Below are 24,423 nucleotides of genomic sequence, written 5' to 3' on the forward strand. Positions count from 1 at the left end.
TTAACTTTGGGCCCTGTCTAACAAAATTAAATTCAAAGTAAATTAGGCAAGAAAAATCAACTGTACAGGTACAGACTAGGTCAAACCTGGCTCAATGCCAGTAACTGTGAGAGGGATCTTGGTGTTCAAGTGGACAATCACTTAAAAATGAGCCAACAGTGTGTAGCAGCAGCATCCAGTTTGGTCACCACAATATAAAAAAGATTCTGGAAAGTGCAAAAAAGAGCAGCAAAGAGGACTAGTCAGCTGGAGACTAAGACATATGGACATATGGTTGCAGGACTTGGGTATGTCTAGTCTAGTGAAAAATACTAGGGGTGATGTGATAGCAGGGGCTGTCACAAAGATGGGGTTTTTGGGGGGTGGGGGGCAAACTATTTGTTTAAGCACCAGAAGGCAAGACAATAACCATTTGAAGGAAACTAATAAAGGAGAGAAGTAACCTAGAACTAACAAGAAATTTCCAAACAGTGAGAACAATTAAGCAGTGGAATGTCTTTCCTTCAGAAGTTGTGGATGCTTCATCACTAGAGATTTTCAAGAAGAGACTGGATAGTCACTTGTCTGAAACGGTATAAACTCTCCAGCTTCTGCAGAGAGTTGGACTAGATCAGTGGTGGCCAGATGCTATCCTGCTTCCTGCTCCTTCCACCCAGGGGTGTGATTCAAATTTTTTAACAACCGGTTCTGTGGGTGTGGCTTAGTTGGTGGGCATGGCTTGGTGGTCATGTGACTGGGTGGACATGGCTTGGTGGTCATGTTATTGGCTGGGCATGGCCAACTCAATATCACTCACATCAAGGCACGCATCTCCTTGCCTGGTCTCTCATGACTGTGAGGATGCTGCAATAGTCGTAAGTGTGAAAAATGGTCATAAGTCATTTTTTTCAGTGCCATTGTAACTTTGAATGGTCATTCCCCACAAGCAAAGTACCAGCAAAGGAGGGGGAAAAAATTCCAGAGAAGTTCCAGAGACAGGAAGTCTAGTCCTGCCAAGAATGTAATAAGGGTTAACGGAGAGGCAGTTCTGTAAGCAACACCAGAATGTTTCCTTCCTGTCTTCCTTACAGGATTAGGCCAGTAATTTCTTGTAACAACCGGTTCTCCGAACTGCTTAGAATGTTAACAACCGGTTCTAGTGAATAGATGTGAATTGGTAGAATCCCACCCCTGCGTCCACCCCATTCTTCATTCACTGAATTTGCTTTTCACAGTGTGAGGGCGAAAAAGAAAAAGGAGGCATTTCTACTAATAGCAAACCAATCTACTCACAGCTCCAACAGATATGCAGCAAAATTGTCTTCATTTCTTTTGGAGGAGGAAGAGCTAAATTGGTAGTTGTCACCAAAACCCCCACAGTATTGGATGCGGGCACCACCAATCTCAAACTGGTACAATTTTAAATTACCGAAAGGGCCAATCCTTCCGATTAGGAATTCCTTCACAAGGATTTTCAGGATGAGAAGAAAAAAAAAATCACCAGATTTTGGCCTCCAGATGTCTTCAGCTGATCTCAGAGTAATGAGTAATAAGTCTATGACTTTCCATATATGGCTAATTTCCCAGCCAACATAGCAAATGCTGAAAGACCCTGGGCTAACTTGGAACATTGCAGGAAAGCAAGTTTTTTAGCTATGAAAAAAATAAGAAGGGGCAAAAAGCCTAGTTAGAATGTTTTGTTTTTTAATATAAAAAGATAATATATATTAAAACCCTACAATAATAGAAGGTAGAATATGGATAACTGGGAAATTTCTCTTATTTGAGCTTTTCTTCCATTGGACCTCAAGTACAAATTCCCTGACTTTTAGCCCCCTCCTCTTCCTGGCATGGCCCAGTCTTCTTCCTTGTCATGGTTTCCCCCATCTGCTCCCAGTTTTTTAATTACCTGCCCAAAGACAGAGGTGAGGATAAGCTCCATATCCCTGATACTTAGGCATTTATATTCTGTGTGAGCCATGCTGGTCCTTCTGACAGCCTCTTCCAACGGCTTGTCCTCTGGGTTGGTTGCAGGCAAGGTTGCTCCATCACCCAACTGGGAGCAGGTGTGAGAGAGGGGTCCGGAGGCTGTGGTTGAGGCAGGGTCAGAAGTGCTCCTGATCTTGGGCTGCTGCATGGATTGCCGGTCTTCTTCATGGGACCGACTGCTCATCCTTCGGGAGTGTCCACCCTTGGACTGCCTCTGGGCACCACGTCGGGAACTAGACACCTGCAAGTGTGATGTCTCACTGTTCAGTCGGTGGGTCTCCCGAAGAAAAAAGAACATGCTGAAGACTGCCAAAGAACTACAGTCCTCCTCCGGAGCTCTTGCTATTTACTCCCTCTTTGGGGAAGATGATCTATGGCAAGGACCAGCCCCCTTTCCCACAGCCGTGGCCTTCCTCTCTGGCTCCCATTCTCCTAGGCACATCCTGTGTGTCATTGACCTATATTCCTAACTCTTTCTCTCCTGTTTCCAGTTGCTTCAGTTCTGTTCCTTAGGCTACTTGCTTTGCCACTCTATTGTGAGCCACTCTGCTGGCATCTGTCTTCTCCAAAGGCACACACTCCCAGCCAGACTGCCATAGTGTTATATTTCTAGATCTGAAATAATGCAAATATTTCAAAATACCTTTTAGCTACATATGCCTTCTTACTGCTTCTCCCGTTAATTTTTTTTTCTCTGCAATGTTTTCCTTCTCCTGGGACCACTTTTCCTACCCACATTAAACACTCTTTCCTTCCTCTCTTTCCCCTGTTTCCTATACTTTCTTCCCCTCCCTTATCTCCTCATTCTTTCAGGCATTGTTTGTGTTTCCCAGGGCCGGGGATTGACATGGGAGCAGGAGTGGACCTCAGCTTCTGCCACAGCTCACCCCCGCTCTCCATCAAAACCTAATCAAGTCATCTTATTATTGTAAGGAGTGAGATTGAAGCTGGAGGACGTAGAGGGAATCTGAGCTTATCAGGTCAGACATATGACCCGGTCCAGATTGGCTTTTCACTAATGATGCAAACAAGGTAAAATAACTCCCTGAAGTAGGAAACCCAAGAGGTCTCAGTGCCAGTTTGAGCAACACTGTTGAGTCTCTGGGCATTTACATAATATCTACTTATTTTTTAAAGTAATGCAGTAAAGAAAAGAGACTGAAACAATACCCTGACATTAAAATAAAATTACCTGCTAGTCATCTTTTTTTTTAAAGAAAGTATTTAATAAAACTATCTTGCCTTCTCTGGACCCCTGCTTGCTGCTTGAGATATCTGTTCAGGAATCAAAGCAAAGCAAAACAAGGCAAATCTTTATTATGGTGATAGACCAGCATAACGTTTAGATATTTCTAGGGTTTTTTCCCCTTTGTTCTGTTCTCTCCATTTCACTCCTCATACCAGCATTTGCTTCCGACAGTCTTACTGTCCATATGATTCACTCACACATGCCCATTTCCCTTTCTCAGCTTAGAAAGCTGATTGTATTTCAGCAAAGCTGGACCCCACCTGCGGCATTGGCTACCTTCCTGGCTCTTTGAATGGCAGAAGGGAGCGAATGGCAATGCTCCATGGGGACTGTTGAGCAGACCATTCATGATTTATTTAGTGGAAAGTTGGCAACATTCCAGTTCAAGAGTAACCAGACCTCACCTAGCTCTTTCAGACAATGCCAAGAGTCCTGGATGAGGTCTTAATGTTCTGTGGCTCACCTAAGAGAAATCAAGAGCAGAAAGAAAGAACTAAAGAACAAGTCTCAGTTGCTTAGACATGATTTATCCTATCCTTACAGGGCCTATTTTCTTACCTGGACTGTTATCATATTTACAGGGACAGGATTTGTGTACTTGTAACTGCTTTAGGTACCAGAGGAAAGTTTTCCATCACTACATCTTTTTGTTGAAGAGCATCCCTTACGCAATATCTACTTGTCAATCATTTTACCCATCTTTATATGCTTGATGTATCCATAGGTATATATTTATGCATATGCAGTTATTTATGGCTAGGTGATCTGGGCTGCAAAAATCAGTATCATGGCAGTAGAGGAATAGAGCAAACGCCAATCTCATTGTCATCTACAGGTTGTCTGAATTTTTGTAACCTAGATATGATTTCTTTTACGCTCCCTATCCCCGGGTCTTTCTCTTCACAACAATTCTGCAAGGAAGGTCAGGGAGAAAGAGATGGAAAGCAGGTAGCTCAAGTAAGGTCATGACCTCAACAATTGGCTGTGTGTCTCAGATCTGGCCTGGTGATGTCTGTCAATTGTGGTAACTAGAAGATTCTCACCCTGCTTGCCTGGTGTCTTGCATTACATTAGAGCAAAATCTCTGTCAGAGATTTTGAACTAGGATTGGTCTTTCTTTCCATGGAAATGCTTGGTCCTTCTCTTCAGACAGCTGGAAAATACTTTGGAATAATATGGCTTTGGAAGCCATACTAGAACCAGAAGCTTCCATGCTGCCACATTCCTGAGCTTGGGAATTTGGGAGGGGGGATTTAGTAGAGCATATGTAGTTAGACATAATAGCATTCTTCTTGTCGGTCAAGGTCATGTTGTTCCTGCATCTGAAAGAGGCATAGTTGAAAGGATGTCTCAAGTTGGGATGGAATGTGATCGGGCCATGTGATGGACTGATGGGTGCAGGGTTTTGTTTTGTTTTGTTTTTAATTACTGAGGGAAAACCCGGAACTCTCAGATTTGAGTTTTCCCAGATGTGCCAGTATACCTACTCCAATAAAAGGAACTTTTGAGAAAATGCCTGTCTCTGAGTTTTTGATTGGAGCTGGGTTTTTCTGGAACGCTGACAGTAAGCCAACCTTGCTGGGACTCCAGTGGCAAATCTTGAGACAACCATCCCATCTCAAATACGTGTGACATCTGCATTTGTAGGTGTACCAGCATGGCTGAAACTCAAGCCTTGTGTCCCAGAAGACTGCACACCCTTGGCTTCCTTCTTTTCTATGCGGTTTCTGTGCCACCATCTGCCTTTAAGGGAGTTGCTTTCAAAGGTAGTTCTCCACTTACAACCATTCATTTAAGGGACTATTCAGAGTTACAACTGCAATAAAAAAAAATAACTTTCAAACCATTCATCCTGCTTACAATCATCACAGATTCCACATGGTCATGTGATCAGAATTCAGTCGCTTGGCAAAAGTATTTGTCCTAGGGACCTGTGATCACCGCTTGCCACCTTCCCAGGTGGGCTTCTAACAAGCAAAGTTAACAGGGGAACCCAGATCCACTTAACCCTTAATGATCATGTGATTCACTTAACCACAGTGGAAAAATGGTAATAAAATTGGCTATGACTAATTTTATGACTACTTTACATAGCAACAGAAATTCTAATTCCAATTCTAGTTATAAGTAAAGGACTACCTATCCTTAGCATCCCCCCCCCCCTCCCAGCAACTCTCAAGGTATGTAAGAGAGATAGGATTCCTGCAGTCTGGGCATCTTATTACCAAGGAAAAGGTAATTAAAAATAAAATAAATCCTGTAGCCCTGTCCTAGCCCTAAAACCCTGAGGTATGTGACTAGAGTAATCAGTGTTCTTTGCTCACTTCCTTTGTGGGATAATCAGAGTAATATGTCCACAGATAAATCAAATCAAATCTTAATTTCAAAAAATGAAAAGAGAAAGCATAAAGACATTTAATTTTAAAAATCAGTAGCAGAGGGGAAAAAATAAAATGCTACTGAACACACAGTCCTGAAATAAAGCCAGCATTTTAGATAAATGAATAAAGATATAGAAAAGATAAGGCTCTCAGTTTAAGCAGATCCCAAGATGATCCCAATCTTCTCTAATTAGAAATAACTCTAATATAAAGCAATTCCAATTTGCCTGAGATTGCAGAGAAATAATAATCTCCAGAAAGTTAAACACTGATAAAGCATGGTCAGATTTTAACTTTTTCTCATTCCTGTAGTACAGGGAATAGATGCACCTTGGAACAGATGTTACCTTTGTCCAAATCTGTTACATGGAAAATCCTTCTTTTTTTTCAAATTTCAACTTTAATCGAGGTTAAAGGATAATCTTATCTCTCTCTTTATTCCTACTCATCTTGGCATACAGCTTTTTACGTGGGTCCTTCCTGTTCAGAAGTGGTATTCAGCAGGTTCTGACCAGTTCTGGAGAACCGGTAGCAGAAATTTTGAGTAGTTTGGAGAACTGGCAAATACCACCTCTAACTGGCCCCACTCCCATCTATTCTCTTCCTCCCGAGTCCCAGCTATCGGTTGGGTCTTCTTTTGTTGCCCTGCACAGGAGAATGGAGCTGGAAAGCAGGTTAGTGGGGTGGGGAAGGAATGGGATCTTGCAGTATCCTTTCCTTGCCTTTCCCAAGGAGTGGGGAGGGAATGGAGATTTTATAATATCTGTCACGCCCTGTCACGCCCACCAAGCCATGCCCACCAAGCATACCCACAGAACAGATAGTAATTTTTTTTGAATCCCACTGCTGTTCCTGTTGCAGAATTCCTGGAGTTTTCAAAAGAACAGTTTCAAACTACCAGTATGTAAAATTGGGTCTGCTTTGCTAACGATTCTGTTGACAGTATAGTTGGGTAACTCGTAGGGGGTAGGATCAACTTGGCATTTCCTGGCCACAAGATACAATACATTTCCTACAGTTCTTGGGCATTCTTTTCTTTTCTCCCAAAGAACTATAATATAATGGCATGGGGAGGGACAGAGTGGATGGACAGAGTTTTGAAACCTGGTCTTTGGAATTGTGGGAAGCCACCTCCCTCCTAAAAGAATGAAATATTTTGAGGAATATGAAAAAGGGCAGATTATTATATTTCCTAAAGGAGAAATGGAGAAACATGTTCTTAAAAGACAGAAAGCAGACTCAATCTTCCTGCCCCCCCAGCAGATACTGAGGCCAGCTTTCAGAAATGCAGATTTGGTAATCCATTCAAAACAGGATATTTTGAAACAAAGGCAAGTGGTAGTATTAGCCTTCACTCAAGATCCAACACAGGAAAAAGCTATTAAGCTATGATAGGAATTATTGCATCACCCTCAGAAACTTCAACCAAACTTAGCTCAGACAAACACCTAGGATTTGTATTTTGCCTATAGAGCCAGCTATAACCCCGACATAAACCTTACATGGCCCCATGGGAGCCTGACAACAGCCAATAGAATACATGTTCATACACAGGAACAGGTAGCTCAAGTGCAAAGCCCAAGAGAAGGTATAAAAAACCCCTGTCAACTCAGAGGCGGTATTCTGGAGAATGGGTAGTGGAAATTTTGAGTAGTTTGGAGAACTGGCAAATATCACCTCTGACTGGCCCCGCCCCCATCTATTCTCTGCCTCCCGAGTCCCAGCTGATTGGCTGGGTCTTCTTTTGTTGCCCTGCACAGGAGAACGGAGCTGGAAAGCAGGTTAGTGGGGTGGGGAGGGAATGGGGATTTTGCAGTATCCTTCCCTTGCCATACCCACCAAGCCATGCCCACAGAACCGGTAGTAAAATTTTTTGAATCCCACCACAGTGTCAACTCCATGTGGTCAGCTGCACCAGAACGATGAACATGTGGTCCTGTTCATCAATAAATGGACCCTCTTTCCAATCATCCTCCAGTCTCCATTTTGTCTCCAGTGCCTTTATCCTCCTTGGAAGTGAACCAGATGTATATTTCTTCCCACAGAATGATAGGTAAAGCAGAAAAACTCAAATGTAGTCATCTTTCAAAATTTGCGAAAATGGATCTCACTGATATTTGTGTGTGTGTTGTAACATCCCATGAGGTTCTCTTTGTGGTCCATCACATTCACTGCTTTTTGTATTGTCAACTTCTGTCAATAGTAATGAAGGGAGCAGAAATAATAAATAAATGTAGTAAAATATATTATAGCGTTAAGTCAGGGGTGGGATTCAACCGGTGTTACTACCGGTTCGGTACTTATGTTTTGCTCCATAGGTTTATCTTTCTTGCTCACATTCTATATATTACCTCTTTGTGCTTTCCGTCCAGAGCAAAGATCTGAAGCAAGCACATATACCAGAAGCTTTTGATTCATTTGGGAATTTCCAAGAGGCAAAGACTAGAAGAGAAATTCTACAGACATTCCAACTCCACAGGATATTCTGTTATCATGTTTACGTGATACCCTAAACTAAGGGTCCCCAATCTCTGGGCCATGGCCCACTAGTGGATCTTGAAGTATTTACAACCAGGCCACGGATATGGTGGGCAAGCACACACATGCATCCCCGCTTGTGCTAGCAGTGGGTGAGCATGTGCATGCGGGTGCCATTTGTGTGAGTGGCATGCATGTTGCTTGTGCAAATGGAGCCGGAATCATCCCCACACATACACACTCCACCAGTCTGCAAGGCTGGAAAGGTTGGGGAACTCTCCTCTAAACCAGGGGTCTCCAAGCTTGGCAACTTTAAGACTTGTGGACTTCAATTCCCAGAATTCCTCAGCCAGCAAAGCTAAACCATCTCTAAACCATTCAGAGATTGAGTTTACTGCTCTAAATCTGGAAATATAACCTTGTAAATAGATGAAATGCCATTAAGCATTTTTTTTCTTGGAAAAGCAGCTGAGCATAACTTGGTATGTTGTTTGAACCCAGACTATTGATCAGCTTATGATAAAGTAGCAATTAGTCCCCCAAGAAATCAGCACAGGCTGAAGCAGTTACAAAGCTATCTCTGGTTTTGCAGCCCCTGCAAAGCTATGGGAATTTCTTTTGGAATAAAGAGGATAAGGTGAGATTGACTTTCCCTTTTTATGCATCTCCCTATCCCTGGAATCAAAGTGGACTACCCCAGACATTTAGCTGCTTGTAAAATTCATTTTTAAAAATACTTTAAAGTTGTAAAAGGGTACTAGTTCATTTTTTCTGGTAAGTGTCCTTAAGCATGGTAACACTGAATCATACTTAAAACAAAGGTTGCCACTAATTTCAAAAGTATGTATTCCTTGTCTTTAGGTTGAGGTGAGTCTTCATGCATCATTTACTGTAACTGCAGACCATAATTAATATTCTGACATAAATAAAAACCACAAATCAATGACCAACAAGCACAAAATAAAATGTCTATAAGCATACTCTTCAGCCATAGAATAAACATCTAAATTGAATGACTGGTTTGTTTCAGATGCATGCAGATTTTCTGGACATGTGATATAATTCCCAAGCAGTTAAATGTTTCAACACATTGTAACATTAAGATCTCAATTGACAATTGTATTTAAAAGTCACCATCTGTGAACATTTATTTTATTCCTTCATTTAAAAATAAAAAAAGCTTTTATTTTAAGATCACATACTCATCAAGTGACTCTGGACAGCTGACAGAGAAATAAAAACAAACTGCAGAAGCAACATACCAAACCCCAGGCCAGTAACACATATCACACAATCAGATGGTGTTATGCAACATCAGGGCATAAGGCCTGAGGGAACAGCCAGTTTAAGGCTCATCCTTTGCATTCTTAATCTCAGCTATGAGTGATTTTCATTTAAGAGTTTTATCCTCTTGTAGTCTCTTTTGGTCTTATGTTGCACAAGGTAACACTCCAGCAGTTTCCCATTGCTTCTTCTGTCAGGCACAATTGCTGCACAAACTAATACTTTGTAATTGGAAGAAGCATTCGGGTTCACACATCAGTTATAATGGGGCTTAGTATGTTATGTGATTGTGCTTTATACTTTATTTCCTCCAACTGTTGCTCTTTTCTCCATCAATTGCAGTTCCTGGAAAAGGGGAAGGCACACCATATTTTTAGATTTGGGAACCAACTTTTACCCTAAAAGAGTAAAAGTCGAGCCGATAAACGACCCCATCTCTGTGTTGCAAAAAGACAATCGACTCCCCGTTTATTTAGAGATCGTCCTTTTCCCAGGCACATTCCAGTGTCCGAGACGGCCTAAAAGATTGCCTTTGATTTCCGCTAAACAGAGGCCAACTTAGTCTCGGAGACAAGGAACAAGACCAGTCTAAGCCCTTTCTCCCTTCCTGCCCCTTTAAGAAGGCTGGTCCAGAGGCCAGCTAGTGGAGCGTGACTCGTCAACTTTTGCCGAGCTTTGCTTTGTGCAGATGCTAGAGAATCTGTTCGATCAATCGCTCTCTGCTTTGGTTGTGTGCCTTGACTTGCAGCTTTTCCGACAGTGAGTACCCCCACGGTTCTGTTCCGCTGGCCTGGTTCTCCTTCCCTTTCTGGGGTGATGGTGGGCACGCGAGATGCAATGGGGGCTCCTATCTCCTGGCAGAATTAAACGCCTCCGTCGCCGTTTTATTATCTCCAGAAGGTGCTGCGGTAACTGTCCTGCTTCCTTCCCGTATTTTTTTTTCCTTCCCTCCTAGTGCCTGGCGAGTACACCCTCACCTATTTCCCTGTGCGAGGTGAGTACTGAGCAACGCGTCTCGGGTGGGGAGCGCTTTTTAAAATAACAGGAAGGAGAGCCAGTAGGAAGAAGCTTGCAATATTCTTCAATCCGGAGAGCTCTTTCTTTCTAAGCTCGCAAAGGTGTTTTTGATTTGCAGCAATTGCTCTCTTCCTGCAGCTAAACTTGTCTTCCGGTTTTCAAAAAGTCGCCTTTGCTGGTTTCCTCCTGCAAAACAGGGTGCCGTTTTTACTTTCCGATCACTTTGATCATCTGTTGGGGGTTTATACTGTGTTGTTGCCAGGAAGTGGAGAATTCTGGCTGGCTTTGTTGCATCCCAGTTGATGAGCTTGGAGCCTTATTTTGCCACCTTCTGAGCTGCCCATGGTTCTTAACCTGACAGAGTTTCCTGGAAGAAGTTTATTCATCCTGCCTTTATTACCTATTTATATAAGTAACCCAAGGCAGCAAACAGAACTAATACTCCTTTCTCCTCCTATTTTTCCTCACACAACAACAATCCTATGAGGGGTGGTTGAGCTTGAGCGAGTAACTGGCCCAAAGTCACCCAACCAGCTTTCTAACCTAATGTGAGACTAGAACTCACAGTCTCTGGCTTTCTAGACTGATGCCTTCACCACTAGACTGCGCTTTAATGACAGCATGAGAAGTCCCCATAAATACACAGGACAAAAAAATGTCAACATTATTTGCTGCAAAAGAAAGTGTGGGAGGAGGAATTATATCAGAGTCCCTTTTGTAGTTGGACAAATGCACATGTATTTACTCATTATTCAAATATAACAGTAACATTTAGTTATTTAATCCTGCTAATATTCATAGCACTATATGAAACACTTTCTTTCATAGACTACCCTGAATATTAACTGTAATATATTTCAGAACAAAGAACATTTTTAGTTTAGGAAAAGGAGTTTTTAGTTACATTAAGTTCTGGCAGAAAAATGAAACAGTGTAAAGCATACATTCTGAACAGCACTAAAACTGTTCAGATAATAATCAAAGGAACACTGAAAACCCTTTTCTATTTCCTCATCCATTTTTATTCAAGGTCTGTCAAGAATTCTTCTTTTGCTGTTTGATCTAGATTGGTTTTAGATTTCTGGAAAATGAAAAACAAATTAGCACCCACCCATGAATTTTTTACCATTTTTCCATAGAAAAAAGTTTATATTCATCAAACTGAATATAGATAGGGAAAAAAATGCAGAAATATTTTTTTTATTTTGCAGAGCATTTCTTTATTGAGAAGTATGCCCCCCCTCGTTCCTGCTGAGCTAACTAGGATTCATATAGGAAGAATGGGTTCTTCATTCATTGGAGCTTCCAGTATTTATTTTAAAATGCCTTTATTATAAAAACGGGGGGATCTACAATCAGATAGAAAAAAATAACTCAAAAATTAATAGAAAGTATGTTGTTCAGAGTTAAAATTGAAGGGTCCTTGGTGCTCTCTGAGCTTGGTTGTTTTCTTGCAGATATTTCATTACCGGCTGCTGATGGCATGGATGATGTTACCTAGTTTGGGTAATTAAACATCTGCATGAAAACAACCAAGCTCAGAGAGCACCAAGGATCCCTCAAAGAAAAATAATTTTGATTTAAATGTATACAAACAAAAAGCTCAAATTACAAATTACATCTTAACCACCCGGAGAAATATTGTTTAAATTTTGTCCAATGCTGATAAAAATCCAATTCCTATTCAGAAATTGAGTACATATCTTCCATGCAGGTCTCTAAATCAGTTGTAATTGTTTAGCAGTTGACATATTTAAATGCTTTTCTACCCACATTCAAACAACTCCAAAACATGTAAGTTAATGTTCAAAATATTACCGGTATGTTTCCAACTTAGGGAGGTTAAACCCAACTTTTACTACATGGTCTCTGAAGTACTCTAATACACATGAAAATAATATCTCAGAGTACTAGTTTGATATTTATTAAAATGTAATCCATTGATTTGTTAAAATAAAATATCCCATTGTTGCTTGCTTTTATTAACCAACACTGGATAATGTACATGAGCAAGCCAATACAAAATATATCAACAAAAATTAGCTTAAACACAATAAATTAATGACATAAAAACAGGTAAGCATTCTAATCACTGTAGAGCCCATGGGATATAATTTATGTTCAATGTTACCAAAGTGATTGGGGAGAAGATAGAATAAGCCTGAGGGAAATGGCTACTGTTATTCAGTAGTTACTGAGCTAGGTATTGAGCTAAGAATCAGAGATAGTTCACCATTATCTGAAGATTTTTCTGTCTCTAGATTTTTTTGAGTGTACATCACCACCAAAACATGTTGTTTCATTTAAGCGATTTTCTCAGGTTTTATTTACTGCACAATAGATAGGGTCTATCTACCACCATGAGTAACTTGGCTCTTGTGACTTCATGGACATATTCTTGAAAGCAATAGATAAGTGTTTTTGCCACTGCCACTTCTGGGATAGTTTTTGCCATACCAATCCTGGTTTTCCTTAGAGGACTCCCACCTAAGTATTAACCAAGTGTGACACTTTTCCTGAGGTCACCTTAGCTATGATTTGGAAGATGGTGTATTTTACTCCGAGAGAGTTGGCTGCCATGAGAGGTAAAAGCCTTGTAGTGACCAATCCCTTAACTGTTGTTTGCTTGCTTAGCTGGTATTAAGCTCCATTGAGCAACTGTAAAATGACTGAGCTGTAAACTATCTACAGCTGCTTCTTCTCTTGGAGAGTAGTCATGTCTTGACTCTGACCATTTCTCCAGCAGGAGGGAGTCTTGGACTTAGAATGAATGCCTCATTTTATGACAGTACATAAAAATGTACTTATTCAAATCCCAACAGTAACATTTTCTTTGGGAACACTTCACTCTGTCATACTTTACATTTCAATCTGCTGCTCTCATTTTTCTATTGGAACACTATTATTTTAAAGAAATATCTGGAGTTCCAAGGATGAAGAAGCAGCCAGGCCAATGGATAATGCACTACATGAAATACTCCACGAGAAAAGTATAAAACACAACATTTTATCATTATCAATAGAATAAATTATTTGCTCTTCAGAACTGAACTATGGGGTCCTTGGTACTCTTTGGTTGTTGTCTTGCAGACATTTCATTACCGAACTATGTAACATCATCAATGCTGTAGGGAGTGGGCTTTACTTTCATTCTATATACTAGTGGCTTGCCCTGTTAGTGTTGGTAGGAGTGGCCTTGGTGGTTCCTTGATTGGGCTGTTTACTGTTAGCTTGTTGGCAGTGTAAAAACATTGCTGTATGCCCTTCCCCTGAATCTACTGAGGTTGAATTCAAGAGGCCATAGAAAGCTTCTGTAATATCCTTCACAGATAACTTCCTTCCATTCCAATATTTGACTCAAGAATGCAACTGCCTCATTTTCTGACAAGTTTCTCTGATTATTATCTGAATCAGTTTTGTTAATTTCAGACTTCTTCCCTACCATTTCTTTGGCAAATGTCACCTTTCCTTCTGCTCCATTGCAGTGGCAATTAGGTTTTCTTGAAAATGTTGCTTCTCATCACAGAACATGAAAAACCAAAACGTGAAGGTTGAGTGGGTAACTCAGCATTCTGTGAATCCAAATAACCATACTTAAAAATTATGGTTCAGTGTGCTCGATAAATATTGCCACTAGGTTTATCCACATTTGGAATTTTTTGTGTCAGGCCGTGGAGAAGCCATACGCATGCTGCTGGCTGATCAGGGACAGGAGTGGACTGAGGATGTGGTGAATGGGGAGATTTGGAAGAAGGGAGATCTGAAGAAATTATGTGTGAGTAAAGCTGCCTTTGAGATACATTTTGTTTTATAGGTTTAGAAGGTAAATCCTTTCGCAAAATGAGCTCTTTCATGCATTCCAGCTCTCAGTGTTATAATTTCATTAACCAGATTTCTGTCTTAGGATGTGCAGCTTGTGGCTCTCCAGTTAGTTTACAAATTACATTAACTTTGCTATTTGCAATACTAACTGGGTCTTGGAGGATGCATTATTCAGCAATATCTTTACTTTCTTGGAAATACATTAGAAAAGTCCATCACTAACCATTTCCCCCTCGTTTCTTCTCTTCCAGGCCTTTGGCCAACTGCCAAGATTCCAGGATGGGAATTTTATATTGCATCAGTCAAATGCTATTCTACGCCATTTGGCCAGGAATCACGGTAGGATATGTGGGCAAATCTGTGGGCATGTAGCCTTTTGGGGCTAGAGCATTTGTGTCTACATATACGTTTATGTGTATATTGTGGATGGTAGAAAAATGCAGTTTTAGTTATCAGTTAACTAATATTTAGTTATTAGACCTGGCCACTTTCTTTCCCTCCTCTTAGGACTCTATGGTGAAGATGCAAAGGAAGCAGCACTGCTGGATATGGTGAATGATGGGGTGGAGGATCTGCGAATCAAATATGCCCGCTTAATCTACCAGAACTATGTAAGATGGATTATAGGAGAACTTGGTTTTACTTTTAGCTGCTTGATGGAGAGCTCACTCCCCTATTTAATGATGTCTTGGTTTCTCTGAGAACCAACAGGCTAATCAAATCATGGGTTTTTCTAACAGAAGAGGTAGTTTTTACTGGGAAAAGTTAATTTAGAGGTTTCAATCTTAAAAAAATGCAACAGTAAACCTGATTAATTTAGTTCAGCTGAACTTTTTACCCCACTGCAGATGATAAAGCTTTAACCAAAAGGGTTCCAGTAAAAGTGTCAGTGACGTTGGCTCCACAGTCTCATTTGGTTCCCACTAGCCAAAGACATGCCTGGGAAGTTTCCTACTAAAAAGCAGCAGTAGCATCTAGGTTCTCTGCCTGATTGCAGTGAATTCTTTTAGGGGATCCCCACTGTCTGAGCGGAATGTCTGCCAAATAATTAAAAAGGGAGAGGAAGGATGATGGAACTAGAAGTAACAATATCACCTAGTGGTATTAAATATTAAAGTACCAGGCTAGAGGAGATTGTGAGTTCTAGCCCTGCCTTGGCCATGAGAACCAACTGGATGACTTTGGGCCAGTCACTCACTGTCAGCCTATCACCTCACAGGATTGTTATTGTGAGGGAAATAGGAGGAGGAAGATGTTCTGGATAGGCCAGCCACCTTGAGTTATTTGTAAAAATAAAGGCGGGATATAAATAAATAAAACAGAATGGGTGCCTGCATGACTCAGAGAGGTTGGATCACTTGTGCTGGACTGACTTTCCTGGTGGGAGAGGATGTGGAGGAGGCCGCAATATTTGGAAACTATCCATTGGGCCTACAAATAACAAAACAGCAACAAATTATTTCCCACTCCAGAAGTAAGAGTGATTGCTACATAGGCTGGATTGTTATTGTTGGTAATATAGGTATGATACTGCTGATGCTGAGAACGGAAACTGGGCTGGAGCTGCAGCCAGGTTTTCCCCTGTTGGAGGTTTTGGAAGAACCTGGGGGCAGTGCACTCTTGAACCTCGGCAACAGGTTGGTTATCAAGTATAACAATAGGCAGCACATCATTTGGAAAAGGCAGGACAAGGGCAAATGGCACATCAGAACCAATGATTAGCAAGATAGATTTGGATTAATCAGAAACCCCAATCAGAGAATCTTTGAATGCTAAGTGGCAGAGTGCAGTGGTGGTATTCTACTGGTTCGGGCCTGTTCAGGCGAACCAGTACTTTTTAGGTTACCATTCGGCCGAACCGGTAGTAAAAAAAAAAAACAGCTACTGGTTTGGCTGAGCCGGTATTTCTTTCTTTCCTCCTGACGATCAGCTGTTCTGACGATCAGTTGTGTCGGGATCCCCCTTGCTGTATTACTGCTTCGCCCGGGAGGCTTCCCTGAGGCGCAGGAGGCAAAAAAAGAGTGCAGAGGGGGTGTGCTGCAAAAAAAGCCACACCCACCCAATTATATGGCCACTCCCACCTGGCCACACCCACAGAACTGACAGTAAAAATATTTGCATCCCACCCTGGTGGAGTTGTCCGTTAAAAGGGAAAATGTGTATTTTATGAAGAGTATGGACTCAGCCCAGTGACTATTGAATGCTAGCTGCTATTATATTGGAAGTAAAAGCTAGATTTATTAAGAAATTAATGAAGATTAGAAAAGCCACCTACCTACAGTAGTCTTGGACAGAGAGAGAAAATTATCATTGTTGGTTGAACACAAAGACTGATGATAAGATATGTTTCTCCATTTACCATGAGCTCGTAGGTGTAAAGAGATCATGCAATCCCCAACAATCAAACTCTTAAAAAAAAAAAAAAACAACGGGCTTGAATTATTCCCCTCCCCCAATAACAAGGGCTTAAACAAACTGCTCAGGATAATTGAATCCTTCATTCTGCAATATTGGTTGAAATGTCTTGGTGTATTCTTTTCACCCTAATTCTTCTCCTGGGAGGGAAAGGCAGACCTGGTGGAGGAAAGAGCTGACTGTTTTTCTTTCACAGGAATCTGGCAAAGCTGCTTACATTGAGGCCCTGCCAGCTGAGCTGGCCCCTTTTGAGAAGCTCTTGGCTCAGAATGATGGAGGGAAAGGCTTCATTGTAGGCAAACAGGTAATCAAACCATCACAGCTTCCTGTCTAAGACAGAAATCTGGGCTGGCCATTAATGGCCTTTCGGAGATGGAGGCAATTACACTGGGGTAAAATTCATACATTGTTGTTAATGACTGCTCATTGTTAATAAAATCACTGTGATTTACTGTATTACAGCCACAACCGCCTGATTCATGCCAGCTATTAAATCAAAGCTAAAGCAATCAAGTATTGCTAATGTGCTAACAGCAGGCTTCTGCTTTGTCTTGTCTATATTAATCTTGATTTTAGATAAAGAGGGAATACTGACTTGTCCTTATTGTATAAATGGAGTAATACATTTAGAATCCTAGTTCTATTTCCAGTTGATAGTGTTCCCTAAAACTCAAGAAAGCGGCTTCTTTTAAAAAGAAAAATCAAGATTTTTTTGACAGGGTTTTATACTGTGTTCTGTGCTTTCCTGCAGTCCCACAGGATTGTTATAAAAACAAGGTCAAAAAGCCCCCCCATGTGCTTACTTTTCAAAGCCTTTACTATAGAAGGTCCTATCAAGTTTGGCGTTTTCTTCTGTGCCATAAAGCAACATGCTGCATCAATGTATGTATTTCTACTTTCCCTCATGTTGTATATGTGTGAATGAGCAACATTGAGGAGGTTGATTTGCTGGTGCTGAATCATTCCCTCCTGCCCATACAACATCCCTGCCAGAGCTCCTGGGAGAGTGGGGTGTTTCCTAGATTTGTGGTGCTGAGGAATTTTTAACATGGCTTCCCTTATTGAGTGGTTTATGCAGACCAAGAGTTCATGGCTACCATGGATGTTGCCAACTTACTGAGAAGCCGACATGCATAAAGGTGATATGTTGGGGTAGATATGAAATGGTTTGAAGTGAGGGGCATTGACTCCATCCCTTATCATGGACATATCATTCTCTGGTTGCTATGGAGTTTCACTGTATACCCTCCCCCTCACATTTTCCTTCCTGTGGGGAAGACATCCAGCTTAACGAGTCCAGATGATTTTTTTTTAAACAATTTTATTGGTTTTTTAACAAACAAACAAACAAAACATAAAAACATCAGCTCTCTTCCATACTTATGTAAAAACAGTGTGTCGGTTGGTTCATCAGTTTTGTGCATTCATTTCGTAGTCACAGTTACAATTACATTACATAATAACTCTTATTATCAATCCAAACTTGTATATCCTCATATCATTATTGAAAGAAAAAAAAAGATTTGACTATACTTTTATTCAATCATGCCTTATGAGATAACTATAATTTAAGTAATTTATTCTATAACAAATCATATGATCATACCAATTCTATCCTAGGGAAAAAAAAAAACATTTTATAAATGTAATGTCAAGTAACAAAAGAAAAAGGAGAAGAAAAGTCAATAATATTCCTTATTACCTAACATTCTAAATATTCTATTGTTGTATTTCATCATCCAGCCATTGATAGAAAAGGTCCCAAATTGTATAAAATTGTTTATCTTCTTGCTCTCTAATTTCAAATGTCAATCTACTCATCTCAGCACATTCCAATATTTTCTTAATAACTTCCTCCTGCAATGGAATTTTCTCATTTTTCCAATTTTTTGCAAATACAATCCTAGCCGCAGTTAATACATTTACAATCAAATATTTCAAATCTTTACTATAAACATCTGGTAAGATTCCCAATAAAAAAAGCTCCGGTTTCAAATCTATATGTTTCTTTGTCATTTTTTCCAACCACATGCGGATTTTAGTCCAGTATTTTCTAGCATCATCACAAGTCCACCACATATGGTAATATGAACCAGGTATCTGATGACACTTCCAACATTTTTCCGATTTGTTCTTGAACATTCTTGCTATCCTTGTCGGGGGGAAAATGCCACCTGTAAAACATCTTATACAAATTTTCTGTATAAGCTGTAGACATTGTCATTTTATAGTTTTGCGACCATAATTTCTGCCATTTCTCTAAATCAATCCCATATCCAAAATTCCTCCCCCAAGCAATCATAGTTTCTTTAACTTGTTCTTCCTCTAGCTTAATTCCCAATAAGTAACCATATAGTTTTTTAATCATCTTTTCATCAGTACCTGTCAAAATCTTATCTAAATCAGTCTGTTTATCATAAAATCCCTCTGTTTTGGAATCTTCATCATACCTTGAGTGTATTTGCACATATGAAAACCAATTCATCTGTATACCTTGTTCCTCTAAGTTTTGTATCGATTTAAGTTCACCCTTTTCATCTAGTAATTCCCCATATCTAACTGTTCCTTTTTATAAATTATAGGATAAGAAAAAGCTTCTATCGTCGATAACCAAACTGGAATTTTCAAATAACATTGTTTTTTTATCTTCTCCCAGTTTAACCACAAAGACTCCCATATATAATGTCTTCTAAAATAGCCCTGTGTTTTGGTTCCCTTGTACCATAGAAAAGCATGCCAACCCAACAGCAAGTCATGACCTTCTAGTGTCAACAATCTAGTCTTCCTTAATGTTATCCATTCTTTAACCCACATCAAATTTGCAGCTTGATAGTACAACTCCCAATTAGGCAGGCCAAACCCTCCTCTAATTCTAGCATCTTGCAAAAGCTTTAGCTTTATCCTCGCTTTCTTACCTTGCCATATATACTTCAACACAATTTTAAGTCCTCAAAATAGTCTTTTCCAAGCCTAATTGGTATTGTTTGAAACAAAAATAAGATTCTGGGTAGAATATTCATCTTGATTGTTGAGATCCTCCCTATTAATGACAATTGTAAGTTTTCCCATTTCTTCAGATCTAGGGCTATCTGTTGTTTAAGTTTAATATAATTATTCTCTTTTAATGTACTACATCTTGGTGTCAAATATATCCCCAAGTACTTAACCTTGTTTGTAACTTGGATTTTCAACAAATCTGCCAATTCTTCTCTTTGTCTTAGTAACATATTCTTTGACAAGATCTTTGTTTTATCTTTATTTATTTTCAGACCGGCCACCTCACCATATGTCTCTATCTTTTCCAGCAGCTTCAAAGCTGTTTCTATAGGGTCTTCTAAAATAAAGACTAAGTCATCTGCAAAGGCTTGTAATTTAAATTCTTCCTTTTTGATTTTCATTCCTTTTATGGTTTTATCTTCTCTGATATTTCTATTCAACACTTCCAGAGTCAATACAAATAGCAAGGGAGAAAGGGGACATCCTTGTCTTGTGCCTTTTCTTATATTAATAGAATCGGTAAATTCTCCCTCTATCATTACCTTTGCAGTTTGCTCATGATAAATTGCTTCTATTGCTTGGATAAATCTTCTAGCAAAGCCCATCTGTTCCAATAAGAGTAACATAAATCTCCAATTCACATTGTCGAATGCCTTTTGGGCATCTACAAATATCAAAGCCATTTGCTTTTCAGGATGTGCCTCATAGTATTCCAAAGTGTCCAGAATTACTCTCATATTATCTTTAATTTGTCTCTTTGGCAGAAATCCATTTTGATCTGGATGAATAAAACTATTCAAATATTTTTTAAGTCTTTCTGCTAGTATCGAAGCAAAAATTTTATAGTCTGCATTTAATAAAGAAATCGGTCTATAGTTCTTAATTTGCAGTAGATCAGCCTCATCTTTTGGAAGAAGTGTAATATAAGCCTCTGACCATGTTTTAGGTATCATCTTCTTTGACGTAGCTTCATTCATGACATCTAAAAGTGGAATGCTCAATGATTCTTGTAATACTTTATAGAATTCTGCAGGCAGCCCATCTGGACCTGGTGCTTTCCCATTATTTTGTTTCTTGAGTGCTTGACTTAGTTCCATCATTGTTATATTAGTTTCTAACATTTCTTCAGTCTCTTTAGATATTTTAGGTAGGTTTGCATTCTGCAAGTACTGTTTAATTTTTCCCTCATCAATATTCTCTTTCTTGTATAGTTGTCCATAAAAGTCTCGAATGATTTCCTTTTTTTCTTTATTGCCATAACAGACTTGACCTTGATCATCTATTAACTGCGATATTTTCCTCGACTCTTTCTCCTTTCTCAGCTTATATGCTAGCCATCTACCTGGCTTATTTGCATCTTCAAAATAGTTCTGTTTGGCATTCCTAATCTTCTGTGCCAGTTCTTCTTTCTCTATTAAGTCCATTTTATGTTTAGTTATATCCAGTTTCAATTTAATGTCTTTTTTCTGTGGCATTTTCTGTAACTCTTTTTCAAGTCTTTTGTGCTCATCTTCCAGGGCTTTAGTGGCTTGCCTTTTCCTAGCATTCTTTTTTCTTATATAATCTATTATCAAACCTCTCACATATGCCTTCATTGTGTCCCAAACATTCTGCGCTGAAGTATCTTCTTTTCTATTTTCTTTAAAGAAAAAGGCAAGTTCTTTCTCGAGCCGTTGTATAAATTCCTTCTCCTTTAGGATAGTATTATTTAATGTCCATCTCGATCTTTTTTTTTGGCCCTTCCATTTAATTGTCAATGGGTTGTGATCTGCCCAAGTACTTGCTTCAATATTTATTTCTTGAATACTAGATATTAATTCCGTTGAGATCCAGATCATATCTAATCTGGACCATGATAGGTGTCTATTTGAATAAAAAGTGTATTGTTTGGTTTTGGCGTTTCTTTCTCTCCATATATCTTTTAAGATTAGTTCGTCTGTCATTTTAAAAAAGGATTTAGGAAGTATCTTTCTATTATGCTTTGCTGTTGTTGCTATATAGTCTAATTTATTGTCCACGATTCCATTAAAATCTCCCATCATAATTATATTAGCATAGTCCAGTCCAGTTATCTTAATATGTAATTTTTTATAAAATTCTTCTTGTTTATCATTCGGGGCGTAAATTGCAATCAAAAGTATTTTTATATTATTATCCATCATTTCCACCATTAATATTCTTCCATCTTCATCAGTATAGATCAGTTTTGCGGGGATAGCCTCTTTAATATGGGAGAGGCGGGTGTTTCCTAGATTTGTGGTGCTGAGGAATTTTTAACATGGCTTCCCTTATTGAGTGGTCTATGCAAACCAAGAGTTCAAGGCTACCATGGATGTTGCCAACTTACTGAGAAGCCGACATGCATAAAGGTGATATGTTGGGGTAGATATGAAATGGTTTGAAGTAAGGGGCATTGACTCCATCCCTTATCATGGACATATCATTCTCTGGTTGCTATGGAGTTTCACTGTATACCCTCCCCCTCACATTTTCCTTCCTGTGGGGAAGACATCCAGCTTAACGAGTCCAGATGATTTTTAAAGGGCAACTGGGGAGTTTCCCATGGGCAGGGTGGATCATTTGGTTGAAACCCTGGTTTCCCAGTGAAATAAGGTGGCTGTAGCACTTGATCAGAGTGCACTGGAATGGCCATCCCTCTCACACATCCTTGGTAGACCAAGGTGCTCCTGGAGATGAAGCAGAAAAGGAAAACCCATCTTAAGTCTGAGAGTGGGTATATAAGATCTCATATTCAAGCTTACAGTATGGGCATAAGGGCAGCAAAAAGATCATACTGTATTTTGCTGCCTTCATTTGCCCATTGAAAGCCACCCAGCAGCCCTTTTTTTGAGTTGCCTTAAAAAGCAACCTTCAGGTATGGGTAAAATACAAATAGAGTAAATGCATAAATATGCTCCACTTGGAATCATCAATGCATTGTGAGTGACTGCCAGATTGCCCCCACACACAGAAGGGGATTTTTTTTTTCCTTAAATATTTTTCTCCCTTGACCCCAGCCAAATTCAGTTCATTTTTAAACTTAATTTGGCTGGCTTCTGCACACAACAGATTTAATTCCATTCTGTTCAGTTTTTGCAGAGTTGTTCTGCTGATGGGTAAGTAGAGATCCAAACCCCTTTATGTGATTTCATCTCAGTATTCCATAATTCTGTAGGATGCAGGACAGCATGGAACACAGTACCGAAATCCAGTTATATGAGAAATCTCAAATTTCTTTTTTCTTTTAAAAAGCTGCTTTCTTGAGTTTCGAGAAATACTGTCATTTAGAAGTGGAAGAAAATGCCAGCTCTGCCATTGTAGATATTTAGCATGTATGGTACAGGTAGTCCTTGAAAGATTTGATATGTATTTAGCGGGTGGGGTGGAACATCTGTGTTTGCTGTTATGTACGAAAGTGCAAAACTAAAGATGTTTTGCAAAGTTAATGATGTTTTTATTTCCATTGCTCTTCTTTTGCTGTGTGCCACTCTTCTCCAGATTGGCTTTGCAGATTATAATCTGCTTGACATTCTACATGTCCATTTGGTCCTGGCATCCAATTGCCTGGCTTCTTTGCCTTTGCTGGCTGGCTACGTGCAACGCCTTAATGACCGGCCACAACTCAAGAATTTCCTGGAATCAGATGCCCGTAAGAAACGTTTCATCAATGGGAATGGCAAACAGTGAAGCCACTTACTTTTCTAGGATGCAAGTTTGTAGTTTTGTACCTTTGAGATCTAATAAAGCTACCGTAGTTTTAAAAAGGCCTGTATCACTCTGCTGGGGAAGGAAAATCATGAAAACTATGGACACGGAAGCCTTTTACAGGAAAGATGCTTTTGCACCTGGTTTCTGATTGTACTAGAGTAGCAATAATGCTAAAATCACTTATTAATGGTAATGGTATGTACACTTTTTTAAAAGAATAAAATGCCGTTCTGCAAAGACTGATTCATGTGGTGTGGCTATGACACAGGAATAAGAATGTACCATTCACTCATGCTTTTTTCCCATTGGAATCAAAATCCAACAGTTGCATTTTTCTAAGTCAACAGTTCCTCATAAATCAGTCACCCCATTTAAATATATTCTGGTCTCTCTTACTAGCAGTATATATTTACCTTAGCAGTAATCTGCATGGCTACAGTTCCAAGATTACAGTGTGCACTGCATTTCAGGATTAAAAACTGAAACTGCTGAATTTTTGTTTTTATCTGGGTCTGCTATTGAATTCTACAACAAAATCGAGAAAATATCCTATTAAGCCAGTTTAATTATAATTTCAGGAACCATTTCTAAGGTAACTTATTTTCAGACAGTTGTCTATTAAATAAGTGTTTAAACAGTTTTCTGCCCCCCCGCCTCATCAAACATTCTTATCTTTCATAATTTCAACTGGTGCAGTGCCTTAATGCCCAGTCACTTCTCTTTTCTGTGCTGGATCAAGTTATTTCTATTTATTATACATTTAAAATAGGTCATACTGCTCTTCTGCTTGAGATTTTTAGGGTCTTGCCATATTTATATCTTAATTACATTACCTGTATTTTCATTATATATGTTTATCATACATACCCCATAGGTTAAAATATTCAGAAAATGTATATTTGGAAGAGAAAAAAAGCATTTCTCATAGCAGACTTGTAGCCAGAGGGTTCATTTAATAAACCAGGATATCTGAAGAACCTTCTCACCCAATGGGATTGACTTCTCTATTCATTCTAGCATGGGATGGGCAACTATGCAACTTTTCAACTTGTGGACTTCAATTCTCAGAATTTCTGAGCCAGCCATGGGAGTTGAAGTCCACAG

At 39.5% G+C, this 24,423-nt stretch overlaps 2 protein-coding genes across 3 annotated transcripts in view; one reads left to right on the forward strand and one right to left on the reverse strand.

The window, feature by feature from the left end:
- The window catches only part of LOC113450210 (calcium-binding protein 2-like), a 25,649-nt gene extending 23,296 nt beyond the window's left edge, over positions 1 to 2,353 (reverse strand). Inside the window, exon 1 of the mRNA XM_087920787.1 lies at positions 1,889 to 2,353. Coding sequence (XP_087776913.1) covers positions 1,889 to 2,266 — 378 coding nt within the window. The 5' untranslated portion in view covers positions 2,267 to 2,353. The remainder of the gene's footprint in view (positions 1 to 1,888) is intronic.
- A 7,338-nt stretch (positions 2,354 to 9,691) lies between these two features.
- On the forward strand, positions 9,692 to 23,556 carry GSTP1 (glutathione S-transferase pi 1). Of its 2 annotated transcripts, XM_026721371.2 has the most exons (7): positions 9,692 to 10,119; positions 10,316 to 10,354; positions 14,046 to 14,152; positions 14,451 to 14,538; positions 14,707 to 14,810; positions 16,811 to 16,918; positions 23,110 to 23,556. In XM_026721371.2, coding segments are annotated over exons 1-7 (636 nt in total). In that variant the 5' UTR covers positions 9,692 to 10,118; the 3' UTR covers positions 23,299 to 23,556. The 2 variants fall into 2 exon arrangements, with proteins under 2 accessions (XP_026577156.1, XP_087776917.1); XM_087920791.1 differs by lacking the exon at positions 10,316 to 10,354 and having other exon boundaries at positions 9,983 to 10,119.
- Positions 23,557 to 24,423: the final 867 nt, after the last annotated feature.

Source organism: Pseudonaja textilis, chromosome 1, assembly GCF_049901715.1.
Source record: "Pseudonaja textilis isolate UNSWEBS1 chromosome 1, rPseTex1.2, whole genome shotgun sequence".
NCBI lineage: Eukaryota > Metazoa > Chordata > Lepidosauria > Squamata > Elapidae > Pseudonaja > Pseudonaja textilis.